The sequence below is a fragment of the Ammospiza nelsoni genome, chromosome 14 (assembly GCF_027579445.1).
Source record: "Ammospiza nelsoni isolate bAmmNel1 chromosome 14, bAmmNel1.pri, whole genome shotgun sequence".
In the NCBI taxonomy this organism is placed as follows: Eukaryota; Metazoa; Chordata; class Aves; order Passeriformes; family Passerellidae; genus Ammospiza; species Ammospiza nelsoni.
The window spans coordinates 17,404,136-17,422,874 of record NC_080646.1 but is presented as its reverse complement, the minus strand read 5'-3'; the positions used below and the strand labels follow the sequence as shown (position 1 = coordinate 17,422,874).

General features: G+C 52.6%; 1 protein-coding gene across 2 annotated transcripts in view; it reads right to left on the bottom strand.

The window, feature by feature from the left end:
- The window catches only part of NPTN (neuroplastin), a 45,480-nt gene that overhangs the window by 6,876 nt on the left and 19,865 nt on the right, over nt 1-18,739 (bottom strand). For both annotated transcript variants that reach the window (XM_059481902.1, XM_059481903.1), the window contains exons 2-5: nt 13,523-13,691; nt 10,532-10,626; nt 3,627-3,760; nt 2,514-2,787 (exon numbers count right to left, since the gene is read on the bottom strand). In XM_059481902.1, coding sequence (XP_059337885.1) covers nt 2,514-2,787; nt 3,627-3,760; nt 10,532-10,626; nt 13,523-13,691 — 672 coding nt within the window. The remainder of the gene's footprint in view (nt 1-2,513; nt 2,788-3,626; nt 3,761-10,531; nt 10,627-13,522; nt 13,692-18,739) is intronic.

The window sequence follows — 18,739 nt, the reverse complement described above, 5'->3', positions numbered from 1 at the left end:
CAGAGCCATCCCCCAGCACGGTGTGCAACAGATCCAGTGGGGCCACCCACCCTCACACCTGCTGTGGGACATAGGCTGACACACACCTGGGGATTGAGAAGGCCATTCCAGAGTTATTCCACCCTGGAAAGAGGGGGTGTTGGTGCTGATGATGGAACAATCCCAGTGTCTAAATTTGGGGATGTCCAAGGAGAACATTCCCATCCCAGCAGGAAGGGCAGCACCAGCTCCGTGGTTGTTGCAGCACCACCTCAGTGGAGCTCTGCCATGAGCACATCCCTAAAGGTGAGCAATTCCCACTGACACCAGGGCTGGAAAAGCCAGCAGAGCTCCTGGCTGTGCCAGCTGCTGTGGAACAGGAGTGCTGTGTGTTTGGCCTCAGCTGCTGGCTCAGCCACAGCTCCCTCTGCAGCAGCGGAGGCGGAGGTGGGATTTGGGAGGGGGAGCTGAAATCCCAAACTCAGAGCGCGCCGCTGCATTCCAGCATTAACTTTGGCATTTCGTAACCATGTCTTGAAAAGAAGAGAATTCAGGATAACCCCAGTCAAACATCCCCACGTGGCAATCAGGAGGCTCCTGATGATTTCCCATGTGTGCATTCGTACGTGCCCTGCCCCTGGGGCATTCCCCACTGCGGCAGCACAGAAAGCTTCGGTGCCAGGATGGAAAATGCACAACTACCCAAGGAATGTGGGACTCAGGGTGGCATGGTGCCAGCTGTGTCCATCAGCCAGGCAAACCTCATCCCCAGCTACAGACTGTCACACTCAGCATGGATTTCTCCTCCAGGAAAGGGGACAGGGAGAACATCTGACCCCCACGGAGGTGTGTCATGTCACTCCCCAGGGCTCTGCCTTCACAACAGCAGCCCCAGTGAGCACTGGAGTGACCTCAGCTCCTTGGCTCATCATCCCTGACAGCTCCAGGGGGATGATGAGCCTGCATCCCTCGGGTACCTGGGGAGTGGCCACACCAGCCAGGAAAACTGCCTTGGAAAGAGGCAGGGAACTCTTCACCTCCAATGTGAGCTCCAGTGTGAGCTGGTCAAACCACAGCCAATTCCTGTTGGATTCCGTCCATTTGGGGCTGTTGGCAGGGAATATTTGTGTATCAAATTCCCAGGACCTGGTTTTGGTCCTTGTGAAACTTCATCCAATGAAAATTCTGAACAGGGGGAACTGTAATCACTGACATGGAGGAGGAGGAAAATGAAAATTGACTGTTCCAAGTTTTCCGGGCTGGTGGAGGTCCCTGAGGCCACACTGAGGGCAGTTCAAGCCCTGGAGCCACTGGAAGCTGTTAGTGATGCACAGAACATGCACTATGGTTCAACTGGGAGCTCCACCCTGAGAGCAGCCCCCACACATGCTCTGTAAGCAGTTAGTAAGTGCTACTCAAGGCTTACAACCAAAGCTGGTTTCCTCTGGGGATGCACTACCTCAGCCAGTTCTGATCCAAGCCTCGGCCCCGCTCCCGTTATTCCATTTGCTGTGTTCCACGAGCTCCTCTCCTCACTGTGGATCCCGTGGGAGGCTGTGGGGGTGGCTGTGCCCACCCCACACACACATCACTGTCCCACACCTCTATTTTCATGCGCCTGCAGCCCCACAGCCACATCCAGCTGCCCTGGGTAACAGCTCTCACTGAAAGGGCTTGGCCAGCCCAGGTTGGTGCTGAGGATCACTCCAGCATGCTGCCCTCCACCTGCCCCATGGTTCTTCCATTGTGTTCCTGCAGCACCATGGCATTCCTGCTACTTCTCCCAAGGAGTCCTCGCAGAGGTTTTCTTGCTACAAACTGGAGTAAGCTGCTAGCAGCACATTAAAGGCTGTTTCTCAGCATGGGTCTGGCAAATATTCAGCCTCACACTGCCCCTTTCCCCAGCTGTGCACAGGGGAAGGTGTGCAGGAGCTCATAGATAAAAGTTACTACTAGTTATATGTACCAAACACAGATGAATTACTTATTGCTACCATCAAACCTGATAATAAGCCCTATTTTTATAAAATCTAATCAGTGGCTACAATAGATACAGGTTCCAGAGCATTCCTTAACTACAGATTCAGCTACACAGCAGAGTAAGAGCCCTCCCCCCCTTTCTGAACCCTGCACACATTTTAGTTCTGAAGCACCTTTGCTGCCCCAATCCCTTGAAGTGCAATGATTCCTTGGTTTAAGTGTAATGTCCCCTGACAGCCCCCGCCCAGTGTCCCTCCACGGGGAGAAGGGAATGCCACCAGGGTGAGGGTGCTGCCAGCTCTGCCCTGTGCTGCTCCTTGGGGCGCACACACAGAGAGATGCGACAAAGCTTTAAAGACATCCACAACCCCCCTGAGATCCAGCCCTGGGCCTTGCACCCTGTGGGCTTCATGTCCGGAGAGGGAGGAGAGGAGAAAGGCAGGAGCGTGGAGCGGGGCGGGCTGTGCTGCTGGTCCTTCCTGCAGTCCTCCAGCAGCAGCAGCAGCAGCAGCAGCGGGGCCGGGCGGCTCAGCGGCGGCGCGGGGCGCACTTACCGTCGGGAACTTCGTCCGGCCGCTTCCGCTTCTCGTAGATGACGATGATGACCACCAGGATGACGATCTCTGCCAGGATGCCTAGAAAGGGCCACAGCGGGGCCAGGTGGCTGCGCACGCGCAGGATGGTGGTGACCGACACGGAGCCCACCTGGTTGGTGGCGTTGCACTGGTACTCGCCGGGGTCCTCGTTGATCTGCAGGTTTGTGATGCTCAGCTCGGTGTAGTTCTCTTTGTTGGAAATGAAGAACCTGCCCGAGGAGTTGTTGATGTCCTGGCAAAGGGACAGGGGTGGGAAATGGCAACAGCTTTAAGGTCTTTGCGGCACAGGAACAGGAGATTTGAGGGAGGAGCCCAGGCCTGGTGTTTGTCTCTCCAAACACCACAAAGAGAACCCTGCACTCAGGGCTCTGATCACTGCCAGCACTGAGCCACTCCTTAACACCTCCAGCTCACACTCAGCAGGGAACACTCATCCCATCCTGTATTTGCTTCACGTTTTGGCTCCATCCATCCAACCCATGCAGCAACAGGAAACAGCTGGGCTGGAGGGGTTGCAAATTCCAGCTCCTTTCTGCTATTCCCACTGCTGGTCACATTTTCCTGCTCACCACATCACTGGCTACACAGAACAAACAGATCACCCAAGCTCTAACAGGGATCACTGCCACCTCCTCATATTAAGTCTTGTGAGCTCAACCAGTAAAACTTGGAGGAATTTATAACCCAGTGTGGTTTTAAATCATATTTCTAAGTTAGTTTTGCAGTTTGCAGCAAGTTCCAGAAAACGGTTTCAGGGTAAGTTCTTACATTTGCCCAGCAGTGCAGTGAGCAATTTTTTTCACATACCAAGAATAAAACTATCAATTTTATATTTATATATTTTAATATATTTATATTTTTATATATTGATCTTGATATATAAAAATCAATTTTATATTCACCCATCCATCCTCACTGCTGTCAAAAATACCCACCTTCACTCACCCTTTGGAGGGACTGCACATTGAGCAGTCACAAAGCTCCTCTAACAGCCCATCCATCCCCAGCCCCAGGGTGATGCTCTCCTCCCTCTCATGGGGTCTGAGCAGGGTTCCTGACCCCATTCCTTACCTCAAACACGCCATTGACCTTCTTGCGCCACACCCACTCGGGGTGGGGGAAGCCCACGGACTTGCAGTACATCAGGGCCTCCTGGCCCTCGTTTTTGTTCTCACTCCTCTTGTGCCCAGTGATGTCAGGAACGGCTACGAGACAACAGAGCAGCTTGTAAGTACAAACAGGCTTCTTTCACTCACCTGCACACAAATCCCTCCTGCTCCCTGGAAGCTGGGCTTTGCCACCCCGAGGGGATGTCAGGGATGAACTGTGTGTGTGTGTGTGTGTGTGTGTGTCCCTGGGAGCAGTCCTAACCCCTGTGCCCTGTGTGTGTCCCACAGCCCTAACCCTGTGCTCTGTGTGTGTCCCTGGGAGCAGCCCTAACCCTGTGCTCTGTGTGTGTCCCACAGCCCTAACCCTGTGCTCTGTGTGTGTCCCACAGCCCTAACCCTGTGCCCTGTGTGTGTGTGTCCCTCAGCCCTAACCCTGTGCCCTGTGTGTGTGTGTCCCACAGCCCTAACCCTGTGCCCTGTGTGTGTGTGTCCCTCAGCCCTAACCCTGTGCTCTGTGTGTGTCCCACAGCCCTAACCCTGTGCCCTGTGTGTGTGTGTCCCTCAGCCCTAACCCTGTGCCCTGTGTGTGTGTGTCCCACAGCCCTAACCCTGTGCCCTGTGTGTGTGTGTCCCTCAGCCCTAACCCTGTGCTCTGTGTGTGTCCCTGGGAGCAGTCCTAACCCCTGTGCTCTGTGTGTGTGTCCCAGCCCTAACCCCTGTGCTCTGTGTGTGTCCCTCAGCACAGCCCTAACCCCTGTGCCCTGTGTGTGTCCCCTGTGCTCTGTGTGTGTCCCTCAGCACAGCCCTAACCCCTGTGCCCTGTGTGTGTCCCCTGTGCTCTGTGTGTGTCCCTCAGCACAGCCCTAACCCCTGTGCCCTGTGTGTGTCCCCTGTGCTCTGTGTGTGTCCCTCAGCCCTAACCCTGTGCTCTGTGTGTCCCTGGGAGCAGCTCTAACCCCAGTGTGTCCCTCGGAGCAGCCCTAAGCCCCCCCCCCGAGCTTAGGCTGGCTCAGGGCAGTGCCTGGGCTGACCCCTGGCCCAGCAGATGGCCCCAGGCTGCAGGGCCCACCTTTAAAGCTGCAGCTCCTAATTACAGCACACGTGGCTGGATGTGTGATGGCAGCTCTGAGCTGTTAATCCAGCCCAGGCCAGCCTGGCTGCTCCAGGAAACTGGAATTTCCTCCAGGAGACTCCCCTGCTCCACCAGCACATTCCCTGCAGGTGCACACAGAGCCAGCAATTCCAGCTGCAGGCTGAGATCATGAGGGGAATTTCTCAAAGGGAACAAAAGCTCTCGTGCCAGCAGACAGCAGCTGAGCCTGCTCTCCCCAAAATTGCAGCAGCAATCTTTGGGAAATGCCTGGCAAGCTGTTCTGCTTCCTACTGTGCTGTGTCAAAGGGGTGTGGGTGCAGGGAACATCCCGTGCCTCAGATCCTTTTTGGACAGTAACAGCATTATCCAAATGAGACTGTGAAGCACAGCAAACCCAGGGCTGTAGGAAAGCCTGGGCTCCAGCTCCTGCTGGTGTGTGTTCACCTGGGCAGGCACACAGGAGAGGCCCCAGGCATCCTCCAAGTGCCCAAGGGAATTCCAGCAGCATTTCCAGCCCAGCATTTCCAGCCCAGCATTTCCAAGCCAGCACTTCCCGGGCCTTGCAGGAGTCCTGACTAGAGGATGAAGCCCAGCCAGATGCCAGCTCTTTAATTCCAAGATAATGCCAAAACCACTACACCATCATAGGTAAGAACAGGCCAAGAATAAACCCAAGGGGTTTATTTAAGAAAACTGACACTCAAAATGTGGCACGGACATCCTTTATGAAAAATCCTTTCATTAGGGTTTTTACTCCTGGGAAGCTGAGAGGCCTCAGAAATGAAATGTAAACAATGATTATCTGCTGCTGTGGAATGCAACAGGTGCATCTGTGATTGGTCTCATGTGCTTGTTTTTAATTAACGGCCAATCACAGTCAGCTGGCTCAGACTCTCTGGTCAGTCACAAGATTTTACTATCATTCCTTTCTATTCCTTGCTAGCCTTCTGTTGAAATACTTTCTTCTATTCTTTTAGTATAGTTTTAATATATCATTTTCTTTTACTATAATATACATCATAAAATAATAAATCAGCTTTCTGAAACATGGAGTCAAGATTCTCATCTCTTCCCTCATCCTGGGACCCCTGCAAACACCACCACACAAAATGCATCTTTCCACATCAGACATAAAAATACACTGAGAGACATAAAACCTGACCTGCATGAAGGCATCAGATCCAAACAAACCCCTGGTCTTGTACAGAAAGGAGCTGGAGGAAGCTGGGAGGAGCACTCCCCACCTGCCAGGGGCAGAACACCTGGAGCAGATGGAGTTGCTGAGCTGAATTCATGTCCCCGGGCAGAAAATCACTCAGCCCTGCCTGGGGCTGGCAGTGCTGTGCTGCTGCAGGACCCAGGCACTGCAGAGCACCTGTCCCCAGCCTGGAAAATGGAATTTATCCCAAATAATGAGGGCTCCAGAGGGGACTGTCACCTGGGGACATACTGAGAGGTGCCACCACTTCCCTGCTGGCCTGAGACCTTCTTAAAGCAGGAGCTGGGTGAGCCCCCGTGGCTTTTGCTTCCTGGAGGAAGCCAAGGAGGGATCTCCTCCAGCCCAGCGGTGACAAGGACACGATCCCAGAGCTGGCACTGCTGGAATGCCACCAGGGCTGCAAGCTGGGAACATTCCCATGAGGAGCAGCAGTGGCACTCAGCAGCTCGAGGCTGCTGGCTTCCAGTGCCACCCTGAGCAGGGCTGAGCTGGAAAAGGGGACAGGGACAGCAGTCCCAGCTGGCCCAGTTTGTGTGAGGCTGCTGGCAGGGAGGGAAGGGACAGGAAAGGACAGGGAACACTTTCTGGGACACCTCCACTCCTGCTGCAGGGTGACACAATGACATTGCAGAAGGAGAGGCCAGCTCCCAGGGTGCTCCCAGCTCCCAGGCAGATGCCAGCAGAGCAGCAGTGCCCAGAATACCTCAGCTCCTCCCTGGCTCTGCTGGGCCAGGGCTATTCCTGGAGCACCCAGGGGTTCTGTGCACTGCTGGCTTTCAGTGCCACCAGCAGACACCAACCAGCATTTTCTGTCCCAGACAGTGCAGGAAGCAGTGCCCTGCTGGCCCCACATCCCTGCAGCCCCAGCTTCAGCAGGGCTTCCCTGGGAAGCTTTTCAAGCCAGGACTGCTCCTTGCACCATCCTGCTCTGTGCCAGCCAAAGCCCAGGGTTGATTCCTTAGGTTTATTTTTTCTGTTCTGTGTTGGTGTGCAGCTTTAGCTTTATATTCAGTGTTCCTGGGATCTTTCACAGGACAGTGGAAACAAAACAATCTTGTTCTAGCTGGACACTCAAGGACTGGAGACTCTTCAAACTTCAGGCCCAAAGCATGAACAATGTGAGAAGAGGAGGGTGGGCAAGCAAGCAAGGAAGATGAAACTTCATCATTTGAAGCTGTTAATTGGACAGTTAACTCCTATATGCAAATGGACTAAAACTTATAAAATGTGAGATCTCATGGACAAGCCCTGCTTTGCTTCCATCTTGGAGCCATCTGGGCACTGCCAGGGTGTGCCCTTTGGGGGCACTTCAGTAAATCTCCACTTTATTCCCCTTAACTCCATCCAGCCTCTGCTCCAGCTCATCAGGGCATCAGGGTGAGGCAAGTTTAGGTGGGAAGGATTTGGATTTCAGCTCCCTCTGCTCTGTCTCTGCTGATCACCAGCACCAGCAGAATGCCCCTGGCAAAGGGAGGTTTGGATTCCTGAAAAATCCTCAAGGTGGGCTGGAAACACCTCACAATGAGCAAAAGGAAGGAGAGTTAATTTAAATTAACTGCTATAAAACAAAGGGAAAATAAATAGACATTCAGGCATGCTTGACATGAGAGGAATTCTAACCAGCATAGTTTTGATAGTTTTAAACCTAAACACAGGAGGAAAGGGGTTTGTGGCAGGGTGACCATGGGGCTCCCAACAGCACAGAACTCAGTGTGCAGCAGCTTTCTGAAGGGTTTGGGGGTCACACAGCCAGGAAAATTCATCTCCTCATGTACAGGAGGCATTCAGCCCTTCCGAGCTCTTTACCACTGAAAAGGAGAGGGAAATTTAAATGTGTGACACCTCCAAACCGTGGCCCAGTTCCCTTCAAGTTTCTCATTAATAGACAAAATTAAAGTAAGGGCAAAGCACCTAAAAATATTCCTGCACTGAGGGGTGACCTGAACAGGGCTCTGGAAAGTTTCTTTTTCTGGTTATGACTCCAACCCCTGTCTCCCTCTGGAGCTTGAAGGCACCAGGAGAAGGGGGAATGTGAGAGGATTTCTGTGGGCTCAGAGAGTGCCCAATTGAATTTATTCCTGGTAGAGAGGAGCCAGGCTGCAGCAGAGGTTTGCTGAGACAGCCAGGAACTGAGGCCCAGGCTGTTCCCCAGGAACAGGGAGGTGCAAAGGGAGCAGGAGGAATCCCTTGATGAGGCAGGGGCAGAAAGGCCTGTGGCAGGAAGGGGAATTCCAAAGGTCCTTCCAGCAGCTGTTTCCTCTCCCCTGCTCCCAAGATCCTGGAGGACCAGGGGCACTGCACAGTTCTCCAGGGCTGCAGTGCATTGTCTGGGGTTCTTTTCATGCTCAGGCCTCCAGAGCTCCTCATCAGCACTGCAGGGATGGCCCAGGTAGAAATGCAGCAATCAAGGATCCCCTTCCAGGGGGCAGGAGGGGTGTCCTGGCCTGGCCTGGCAGCTCCAGCAAAACCACCCCACCAAAATCACCCCCAGCCTGCTCCAGTGCCAAGGAAAAGGAGACACAAGATCCCTGCTCCAAGGGGCTCTTTCCCTACACCCAGCATTTGCTGCATTCCCCAAACCCAGCATTTCCCTACACCCAGCATTTGCTGCATTCCCTAAATCCAGCATTTCACTAAACCCAGCATTTCCCTACACCCAGCATTTGCTGGATTCCCCAAACCCAGTACTTCCCTAAACCCAGCACTTCCTGGATTCCCTAAACCCAGTGTTTCCCTAAACCCAGCATTTGCTGGATTCCCTAAATCCAGAATTGCTGCATTCCCTAAATCCAGCATTTGCTGACTCCCTAAATCCAGCATTTCCCTAAATCCAGCATTTGCTGCATTCTCTAAATCCAGCATTTCCTTACACCCAGCATTTGCTGCATTCCTACACCCAGCATTTCCCTAAATCCAGCATTTGCTGCATTCCCTAAATCCAGCATTTCCATGAATACAGCAGTTGCTGGATTCCCTAAACCCAGCATTTGATGCATTCCCCAAATCCAGCATTTCCTTACACCCAGCATTTGCTCAGCCCCAGGTTTGCAGCTCAGGGCTGCCCTCACACCTCTGGGGAGCTGAGCAGGAACAAAGCCCCCCCAGAAGTCCAGCAGAGCTGGCTGGGGGAATCCAGCTTGGAATGAATTCCCAGGAACGGCACCAAATGCTTCCATTAAACCCTGAATTCCCAACTGCTCTCACACCTCTGCCCTAAGGATTTTTTTGGGAAAAAATCCCAGAATGGTTTTGGTGAAGGGACCTAAAACCAATCCAGTGCCACCCCTGCCATGTGCAGGGACACTTCCCACTGTGCCAGGCTGCTCCAGGGCCATTGCAGGGACATTGCAGGGACAGGAGGCACAGCACACCAGGGTAGTGGCCCTGCATGCCCTGGCTGCCTCTGCCACAGGCTCTGGGGAAGCTGTTCACAAGCTGTCAGAAAATCCCTATTTTTGGAGCACGAGCACTTTGGCATTCAGCAGCCTCCTTCCCCTGTGCATCAGCAGTGAGAGCTGCACCCTAATTACAATCAGCATAATTACAATTAACTCTGAGTGTAATTGCTCCAGCACCAACAGGAGCCATGCAGGTAAATATGAGATCACAGGTGTGATGGGCACCCAGGTGGTGTCACTGTCCCCACATCTGCTCCAAGTGCAGTCCCCATTTGCTGTCCCCACTTTCCCAGGAGGGTATTTAGGTGTAAATTACCTGTGGGAAGTGAGTAGGATCAGTTCTCCTTGCATTCAATCACAGGAATTGCCATTTCCTCCCCCAGAGTGAGCTCCCAGCTCCCTGCCAAGCTGTGCTGGTGGCCCTGTCTGGCAGAGCAGCAGCCAAGCCCCGTGGCAAACATCCCAAGGGCCCTGCAGGGACCATCAGAGCTGCCTGAGCTCTTGCTCCACTCCCAAAGTTGCATTTCCCCTCTCCAGGAGTGGTTTGTCACCTAAAGCAGCCCAGAGGAGCCAAGAGGAGCTTTACATTTTAAATAACATCAGGAGATTCAGCAATTAGAGCAAAAGGGCAGGATGGGATAAAAAATCCCCAAGACAAGGAAAAGGAGGAAAATAGAACCTCTCCAGCTGTGTACCCTGAACACCCAGCCCAGCTCCTCAGGGTGGTGAATTCCCTTTCCCACAGACTGATGGATCCTCGGCTGGATCCCAGGGCCTGCCAAATTCCACACAAATTCCCAACCTCAGCCTCCTGCAGCCCTGTGGGAATTCCCTGGGAATTCCCTGACACCAGCACTGCTCTGTGGCTCCCTACAGCCACACTTGTGGCAAACCTTGCCCATTGTGCAGCTTTTTTTCCTAATCTCAGACTCCAGGAGGTGCCCACAAACCCATGGCTGCTCCCATCTCTGAGCCCTTTCCCTGGATGTGTGCCAGCCTTTCCCTGGAAATCAGAGCTTTTATCTTTGACAACAAATCATTATTTCTGATATGAACCCAGGCATGGTGAGGAGGCCTTTGCTGTGTTGTGGGGCTGCTGAGGGAGGCAGGGAGTGCCAGGGGAGGGGACAAGGGGACAGTGAGGGTCCCAGCTGTACCTCTGACCTCGATGGTGGCGTTGGCCACGGGCGAGCCGGAGAACACGAACACACACAGGTACTCCCCTGACTCCTCTGCTCGGGCCTTCAGGATCCTGCAGGGACAGCACACAGAGCTAATTAACACCCCTTAATTGCACCCACTAATTGTGGGTGCAACCAGAGCATGCCCACCCTCCCCAGCACACATTAAGGCAAGTTTCCGCCCCCAGAAGACTCCTTTTTTATTGATTTATTTGTATTAATTATTCCCATTAAAATTATTCCTTTTTATTAATTATTTTATTTATTATTAAATATTTTATTTATTAATTGTTTTGTTTATTAATAATTATTGTATTTATTATTCTTCCCTTTTCTATGAATTCTTTTTCAATCAAGCAAAAGAGCCCCTGCAGAAGAACACAAACCCTGCAATAAAATCATTTCATGACCCCTGGAAACTGCTGAGACACATGGAAAAAGCTGCTCACTTCAGGCTGAGTGCTGACAGCATTTACACACCCAAACTCCAGTTATAAAGTGAATAATTTCAGATAAGGAACTCTGCAATGGCAGAGCAGCTCAGCAGCACGCTGAGCACCTGCAGCCACACCCAGAGTGAGGAGGAGAAGGACAAGGGGGAGCTCTGTGACTCTCCCCAGCTCTGGTTGCCATCAATCATTCACGAGCTGCAAACTGACACAGCTCAGGGCTCACAGGAGCTCCCTGCAGCTGGAGCAGCCACCCCGAGCTGGATGAAGGGTTAGGAGAGGTTCACCCCACTGCCAGTGCTAGGAGAGGCAGGATTTTTAATTGAAACAGTTTAATCTCTAAATTCTGGAGTTTTCTGGATGATAAAAGTAGCCAGCTCTGAACTCCAAGCACCAAAAACATCTGACAGCAAAACAAAGTGACTGAAAAAACAAGAACCTGAGAGCTTAAGGGAAATAAATAATGAACCAATATAAAATATAAATAAATGGGGGAGGGAAACACCCTCTGTTAACCACAGCTATGCTGCTGCTGCTTTTCACTGAGAAAACCTGGAATTCCTGGATTTAAAATGTAACCAAAGCAAAACCAAAGAGCAGAGAGAGCTCCAGCAGCAGCAAAGCAGCCCAGGAGTGCTCAGGAATTCAGGATCTACTCTGCAAATGGAACCTGGGATTTCTCCTGCTGTGCCTGGGATTGCTGGGAGTCCCCCCATTCCCCGGGGACAGGGGACAGTGGTGTTCTCCCACTTCACTCCTTCCTTCCCCAGCAGTGCCTAAATCCTCCTTTACAGAGGAATTTGGAAGGAAAAATACAGCCTGGCTTGGAACAGCCTCAGCCTGGCCCTTGCTGGGCAATACTGGGCAATTCCCAGGAACCCTGAGCACCACTCCCACTTAGGGAAGCAGAGCCCCCAAAGCTCAGGCCCAGGGCTGAACACTGCATTGAGGAGGGTCAGGAAGGAATTATGGAAGGAAATGAAACTCAGTTTTTAGTTGCAAAATTAACAAGGTAATTCAAAGTGAGCTAAAGGGGAAAATGAAAGGACAAATCATTAATCAGGATCAAACATCCAACTTACAAAATGCTGTGGATGAGAGGCTGCTTTGCTAAGGCCATGGAAACCTGAACATCCCCTAATCAGCATAATTACAATTAAATATCCCCTAATATAGCCTAATTCTGTTTCAGTGAAGCAGGGGGAAAAGGGCCCCTCTACAGACAGAAAACAGTTGGAACCAAGTTGTCAGTAGGGGTTAAAATGTCCCTTTCAGCCTGGCTTAGCATGGAACTGGAAGTTGGGTTTGCTGTGCATCAAGGGGGAGAAGGGATGGAAATAAAAAACAGGGCAGGAAAATCACAGAGGGAACAGAGTCTGAGGGCATCACTGAGGGAGCTGCACGGGATCCACCAGCTCCAGCCAAGGGCTGGGATCATCCCACAACCACCAAATCATGACCAAACCACCCCACCCACACCTAGGAACACCTCAGGAACAGCATCCCAGCCCATTCCAGCTGGGATTTTAGGCTCCAGAAGGATGTGCAACAGCAAACCCACCCATGAAACCTGGAGAAGAGCTCTGAATTGACAGTTTTACTTCAGCCACCACTGTGAGAACACCAGGTGTGCCCTGCTCCTCTGGCTCAGCCCAGGCCACCCACACCTCAGGAACACCATCCCTGCCCATTCCCATTTCTCATTCCAGCTGGGATTTTGGTCTCCAGGAGTATGTGCAGCAACAAAGCCACCCATGAACCCTGGAGAAGAGCTCTGAACTGCCAGAGTTTGACAGAGCCACCACTGTGGGACCACCAGGAGTGCCCCTGCTCCCCTGGCTCACCCCAGGCACCCACACCTCAGGAACACTACCCCTGCCCTCCCCAGGGCACAAACACCATCCCATCCCTGCTCTTCCCAGGGCAGGAACACCATCCCTGCCCATTCCCATTTCTCATTCCAGCTGGGATTCTGGGCTCCAGGAGGATGTGCAGCAACAGATCCATCCGTGAGCCCTGGAGAAGAGCTCTGAACTGACAGTTTTACTTCAGCCTGTGTAAACTGTAAGAACACCGGGTGTGCCCTTGTCCCCTGGCTCAGCCCAGGCCACCCACACCTCAGGAATACCATTCCCAGCCCATTCTCATCTCATTCCAGCTGGGATTCTGGGCTCTGGGAGAATGTGCAGCAACAGACCCATCCATGAATCCTGGAGAAGAACTCTGAACTCACAGAGTTTGACTGAGCCACCAATGTGGGACTACCAGAAGTGCCCCTGTCCCCTGGCTCAGCCCAGCACCCACACCTCAGGAACACCTCAGCAACACCATCCCTGCCCTCCCCAGGGCACAAACACCATCCCTGTCCATTCCCATTTCTCATTCCAGCTGGGATTTTGGGTTCTGAGAGGATGTGCATCAACATACCCACCCATAAGCCCTGGAGAAGAGCTCTGAACTGGCTGAGCCACCACGGTGTGACCAGCAGGAGTGCCCCTGTCCCCAGCCCAGCACCCACCTGTACTCGGTGGTGTTGGAGGCTTTCCTGGTGCCCGGGATCTCCTCTCCGTTCTTCACCCAGTAGCTGGCGGCCAGGGGGCTGGGGCTGCTGGTCAGGTTGCACTGCAGCGTGACGGCCACGCCGGCCACGTGCAGCACCACGTCCTCGCTGGCGTTGATCCGCGGCTCTGCAAGGCAGGGACAGCGTCAGGGCCGGCCCTGGGGACAGTGCCAGCTACTCTACGTGGTGGCACAGGGGGCGGGAGGGGAGGGCACCACACGGGGGATGGCACTGCGGGACACACGGAGGAAGCACAACCAAACCACAGAGCTCGGAGCTGGCGGCGGCGCCCGGGGCCGCGCTGCTGGGGAGAGAAAGGAGGGGTTAATGTTCATTGGGAATCCCACACTGCAGGGACACCAGGGACACACTCTGTGCTTCCCACACCAACTCCTGGCGCTGCACATGAGGCTTCAGTTACTCCTCCAGAGGTTTCTTGCTGGCTGGCACTTGGTTCTTATCACTCTTCCACCTTATCACTCCCTAAAGGTGCCTGTGTTCAGCTGGGGTTGGTCTCTCCAGGCAGCACTGACAGAACCACAGCAAGCAGTCTCAAGCTGCACCACAGGAAATTTAGGCTGGATATGAGGAAAAAGTTTTTTACAGAGAGAGTGATAAACTTCTGGAATGTTCTGCCCAGGGAGGTGGTGCAGTCATCATCCCTGGATGTGTTTAACACAGCCTGGATGTGGCACCGGGTGTTGAGGCTGGGCTGGACTCGATTGGTCTTGAAGGTCTCTTCCAACCTGGTGTTTCTGTCAATTCTTCTCCTTGAGGTTTCAAACAAACCCATTTTTATATGAACAGCACTCAAATTTAGGCTTCTCAGTAATATTCTGCATATTGCCTGCCCAAAGGCTGCTGTGGCCCCAGGTGCAGCCAGGAGATTCCACAGGGCACAACTTCCCTGGGAAGGCAGAGGCTGAGGGAGAACAGCTGAGAGCAGCACCCAAATCTGCCAGTGAAATGTGAGGATACACAGCAGGCTAACATCAGACTGCAAGTGGTTTGTGTCTGAGGTAACCTTGAGCACAAACATTTACAAAGAACAAAACCAGCCCCAGTGCATGAGCAGAGCCCAGGAGTTCTGCTGGCTGCTTTGGGGCTGTTCCACTGCACAGCCCCACCTGGTAACAGCAAATTCCCATTCTTGAGGGCACAGCCTTTCAGAAGTGCTAAAATCAGTGAGGGCACTGTGCTGCTGTTTGAGACCCATGCTGCCCTCAGCCCCTGCAGGTGCTGCTGCTCCCCAGCACACACAGCTGCCTCATTCTCAGCCACAGAAATTGCTTCCCAAACCTGGCAAAAAGACCTTTCTGCTGCAGGGTCTGAACCATTCTGTGAAAACCACATCACACAGGACAGGAGGGTTTAAAAATGGCACAATTCTTGCTGTTAGTTTTAAAAAAAAAAAAAAGGTTTTCAGGGTCAGCTTGGCCTGCAGGCCAGCCCAGAGGCTCTGTGTGTGGAAATGCTGCTGTGTGCCCTGCCTGGGATGAATTCCTGGCTGATTCCAGAGGTGCAGCTCCAGCTGCTCCTTCCTCCCTCCCCTCTGGCTGCAGGAGGCTGAGGAAGCAGCACAGACATCTCCCTGATTTCTGCAAGTCATCCAAGGAATTTGGATTCTGGAAACTCTGCCATGCCTTGTGGCAACAGTTTGGGATATGAATTTATGATCCATGGAGCCTCTGGCCTCTGGAATGCAGGTTATGAAACACAAGGAGAGAACAGAAAATCCCAATTTTGTGTCAGAACCATCCCAGCTTTCCACACAGGGAAGGAACATCCCTGAATCCTGTGGCACCTTTTGTGTTTGGATTTTTAATATAATCCTTAGATTAGTGTCCAGGGAGGAAAAATATCTATCCTCTGACAACCTGCAGCATTCCAGTCCCGGATACCCTTCTTGGAAATCCAGCTCTTTAAATCATTCTTTAACTGCAGAAACACTGCAGTTGCTGTTTGTGTGATTCAATTTTCACTCTGTTTCTGCCTCATTTCTCCCACACTGGTTATTTTATCCTTTCCAGGATTGTTTGGGCCCAAAATTGTTGTGTTATTCTCATATCATGCACCATTCCTGGCCCGCCCTGTGTGCTTTTCCACCCCCAAAAAGCCCATCTGCATTCCCACAAAAACACTGACAGAGCTCTGGGAATATTTTTGGAGTGTGTCTGAAATAGTAACTCAGTGACTGACCTGCAACCTTTTCAGTTTTAGTTTAGCACAACTGAAGGCAGCTTCACCTGCATTTATGTTACTTTGATTTGGTTATTAAAAAAGCAAATTGATGGATCAGTCTCCTGATTTAATTGAAGGAGACAAACTGCAACTGGAATACTGGGACAGCAGCAGCAAAGGAGGATGCTCACCTAGAAAATCACTTTTTACACATCACTTCAAGTGCCCATTTTATGTAAGCTCAGCTTTTACAGTTAAAACCCAAGCAAAGCAACTAAAAAAAAAGACCCAGCAAGTGAAATTCTGGTTCCAAATGCAGAAGGAGGTGGAAGGCAGATGGTGGCTCCTGGGTGCCAGATTTTCAGAAGCAAGCTGATCTCTGCAGAGGCCAGGACAGAGCTCTGGGGGGCTTTGGTGTCACAGCAGGGCAGCAGCTGCAAACTCCAACTCCAGTGAGCCACACGATTCCCATTTCCAACACAAACTGAATGGAGCAGCTGAGGCCACCTGGGCAGGCTCAGGGAAGGGGCTCCACTTCCAGGGACACCTTGGGAACTTCATCCCTGTTTTCCTCCTCTTCCTCCAGCAGGCTCAGACAGGAGCTGATGTCCATGGGCTCCTCCTCCCCAGCAGGAGCAGCTCGGCTGTCCCAGCACACAGGGGAAGGCACTCAGGGTTTGTTCCTTATTGCCCTGCACAGCAGAGCCCCAGAGCAGTGTGATCCCACAGAGCAGGGCCTCAGAGCAGTGTGATCCCACAGAGCAGGGCCCCAGAGCAGTGTGATCCCACACAGCAGGGCCAGAGCAGTGTGATCCCACACAGCAGGGCCCCACAGCAGTGTGATCCCACAGAGCAGGGCCTCAGAGCAGTGTGATCCCACACAGCAGGGCCAGAACAGTGTGATCCCACAGAGCAGGGCCTCAGAGCAGTGTGATCCCACAGAGCAGGGCCTCAGAGCAGTGTGATCCCACACAGCAGGGCCAGAACAGTGTGATCCCACAGAGCAGGGCCCCACAGCAGTGTGATCCCACAGAGCAGGGCCCCACAGCAGTGTGATCCCACCCAAGGCACTCAGGAGGCAGCTCCCACCCAGCAGCAGCAGCAGCTGGAACAGCCTGGGAGGGCAGGAGAGGCTGAAGTGCAGTCCCTGCAGCAGCTCAGGGGCCTGGGGGAAGGAAGCCCCTGCCCTGTGCTCCCAAAGGCTGGCTCTGCACACCAGCAGCATTGTAAATCCCCCAGAGCTGCTCTGGAGTGTGGCATCCACATTCTCTGAACATGATCCCTTCTCCCAGGGTTTTTCTCCTGAAAGGCAGAGAGGCCTCAGAGAAAAAGAAAACAATTCTTATCTCATTTGCTTCTCCTGTGCTGTGCTCATGTGGAATGTGTTTGGAGATTGTTCACCCACAGGTGATTGTTCCATTGGATTCTGCTGGGAGTTGTTTTCACTCTTTGGCCAATCGGGGCCAAGCTGTGTCAGGACTCTGGAAATAGTCAGGAGTTTTCATTTTATCTTTTCTGTATTCGTTAATATAATATAGTATAATAAAATAATAAATTAACCTTCTGATAAGATGGAGTCCTCCTCATCATTCCTTCCCTCTTGGTGGATCTGTATTTACAACTCTGGAGCCCTGGGGCTCTCTCCAGCACACAGCCCTCCCTAGCAGACACATTTCCAGGATCATTCCCAGCATGTCAGAGCTGCTGCTGGAGGCCATGCAAGCATTCCAGCCCTTTGGGAGCCCAAAGGACACGGGAGGGGCGAGGGGGGGCTGGGGCTGAGCAGCTCCAGCTCAGGGACCCGGTGTCACTGCAGCCACCCCACAGCACTGGGTCACAGCCATTCCTCCATGTGCACCAAGGCTGTTCCATCCCCACAGGGAAGGTCTCTGATCCAGCAGTGCCCACAGCAGCACCAGGCTTTGGGGACAGCTCTAGGGGGGATTTTTTTCAAGGTACCCAAATGAAAAAATCAAGATACAAAATAGAGTTTTGTATGCAGTAGGGCATTAAAGGGTTATTTGTGCACAGAGCACAGGAGCAAGACCACACTTTTGCTCTGCTCTTCTGTCAGCTGAGGGCACTGAGAAACCACCCAAAATAAGTTCTCCTGTACCTGCACACTGCAGATTTAATTCCCTCCACCTGAAACTCAGCTGCCATTTCCTTAGGCAAATGCCAGTTTTACATCTGGCTCAAAATTCTTCCCTATAGAATCTGATTGTATGAACTCCCAAAAAAGCAGAGTGAAGGCAGGGAAGCCTTGCCACAAGCAAGAACAAAAAGCAATTCTGGGCCAAGCACAGCCTCTGCTCCCAGAGCTCTGCTGCTGCCCTGGATGGAGTCACTGAGCTCAAGTTTGGGCTCAGCACTGGCAGGATGTTCCTCCTGCTCCCACAGGCTGCATTAGGAATGGCTGCACCTCCTCAGTGCTGCTGCATCAGAGAACTCCTTAGGAACATGCTGCTGGCCAGGAAGGAAAAGAAACACCAAGAAAAATCCAAACATGAAAGGTCACGTGGAACTGAAAGGGAAGGATTTATCCAGAAGCAGATATGTAAGCAAAACCAGGTGAGGAGGCATTCCCAGAAATTCCAAGAGAACAGAAGAAATCAAAATAAAACAGTTAGAGTTGGGAAAAGAACATGGAAATAAATCAAAGAGCAAGGCACTGGTGGAGAAGCCAGGGAGGCTGGAAACGTCCTACAAAACTAAAGGGAGGAGGGGACAAACACAATCCGACAGCGGGCCGGTGTCACACGGAAGCTCTAGCACACATCCCGAGGTTTTCCCAAGTGCTCTGTCCTAAGGAGAAGAGACACGGGTGGCACACGGGGTCAGCACTACAGGCCAGGCGGAGGAGGAGGAGCAGCCCGCGCGTCGGGAGGACAGGACAGGGTGCGGCAGAGGGTGGGGACACGGGGGCGGGGTCACCAGACTGCCTCTAGACACTACAGTGCCACTACTGGGGGCCGGACTCACTCTGCAGGACGC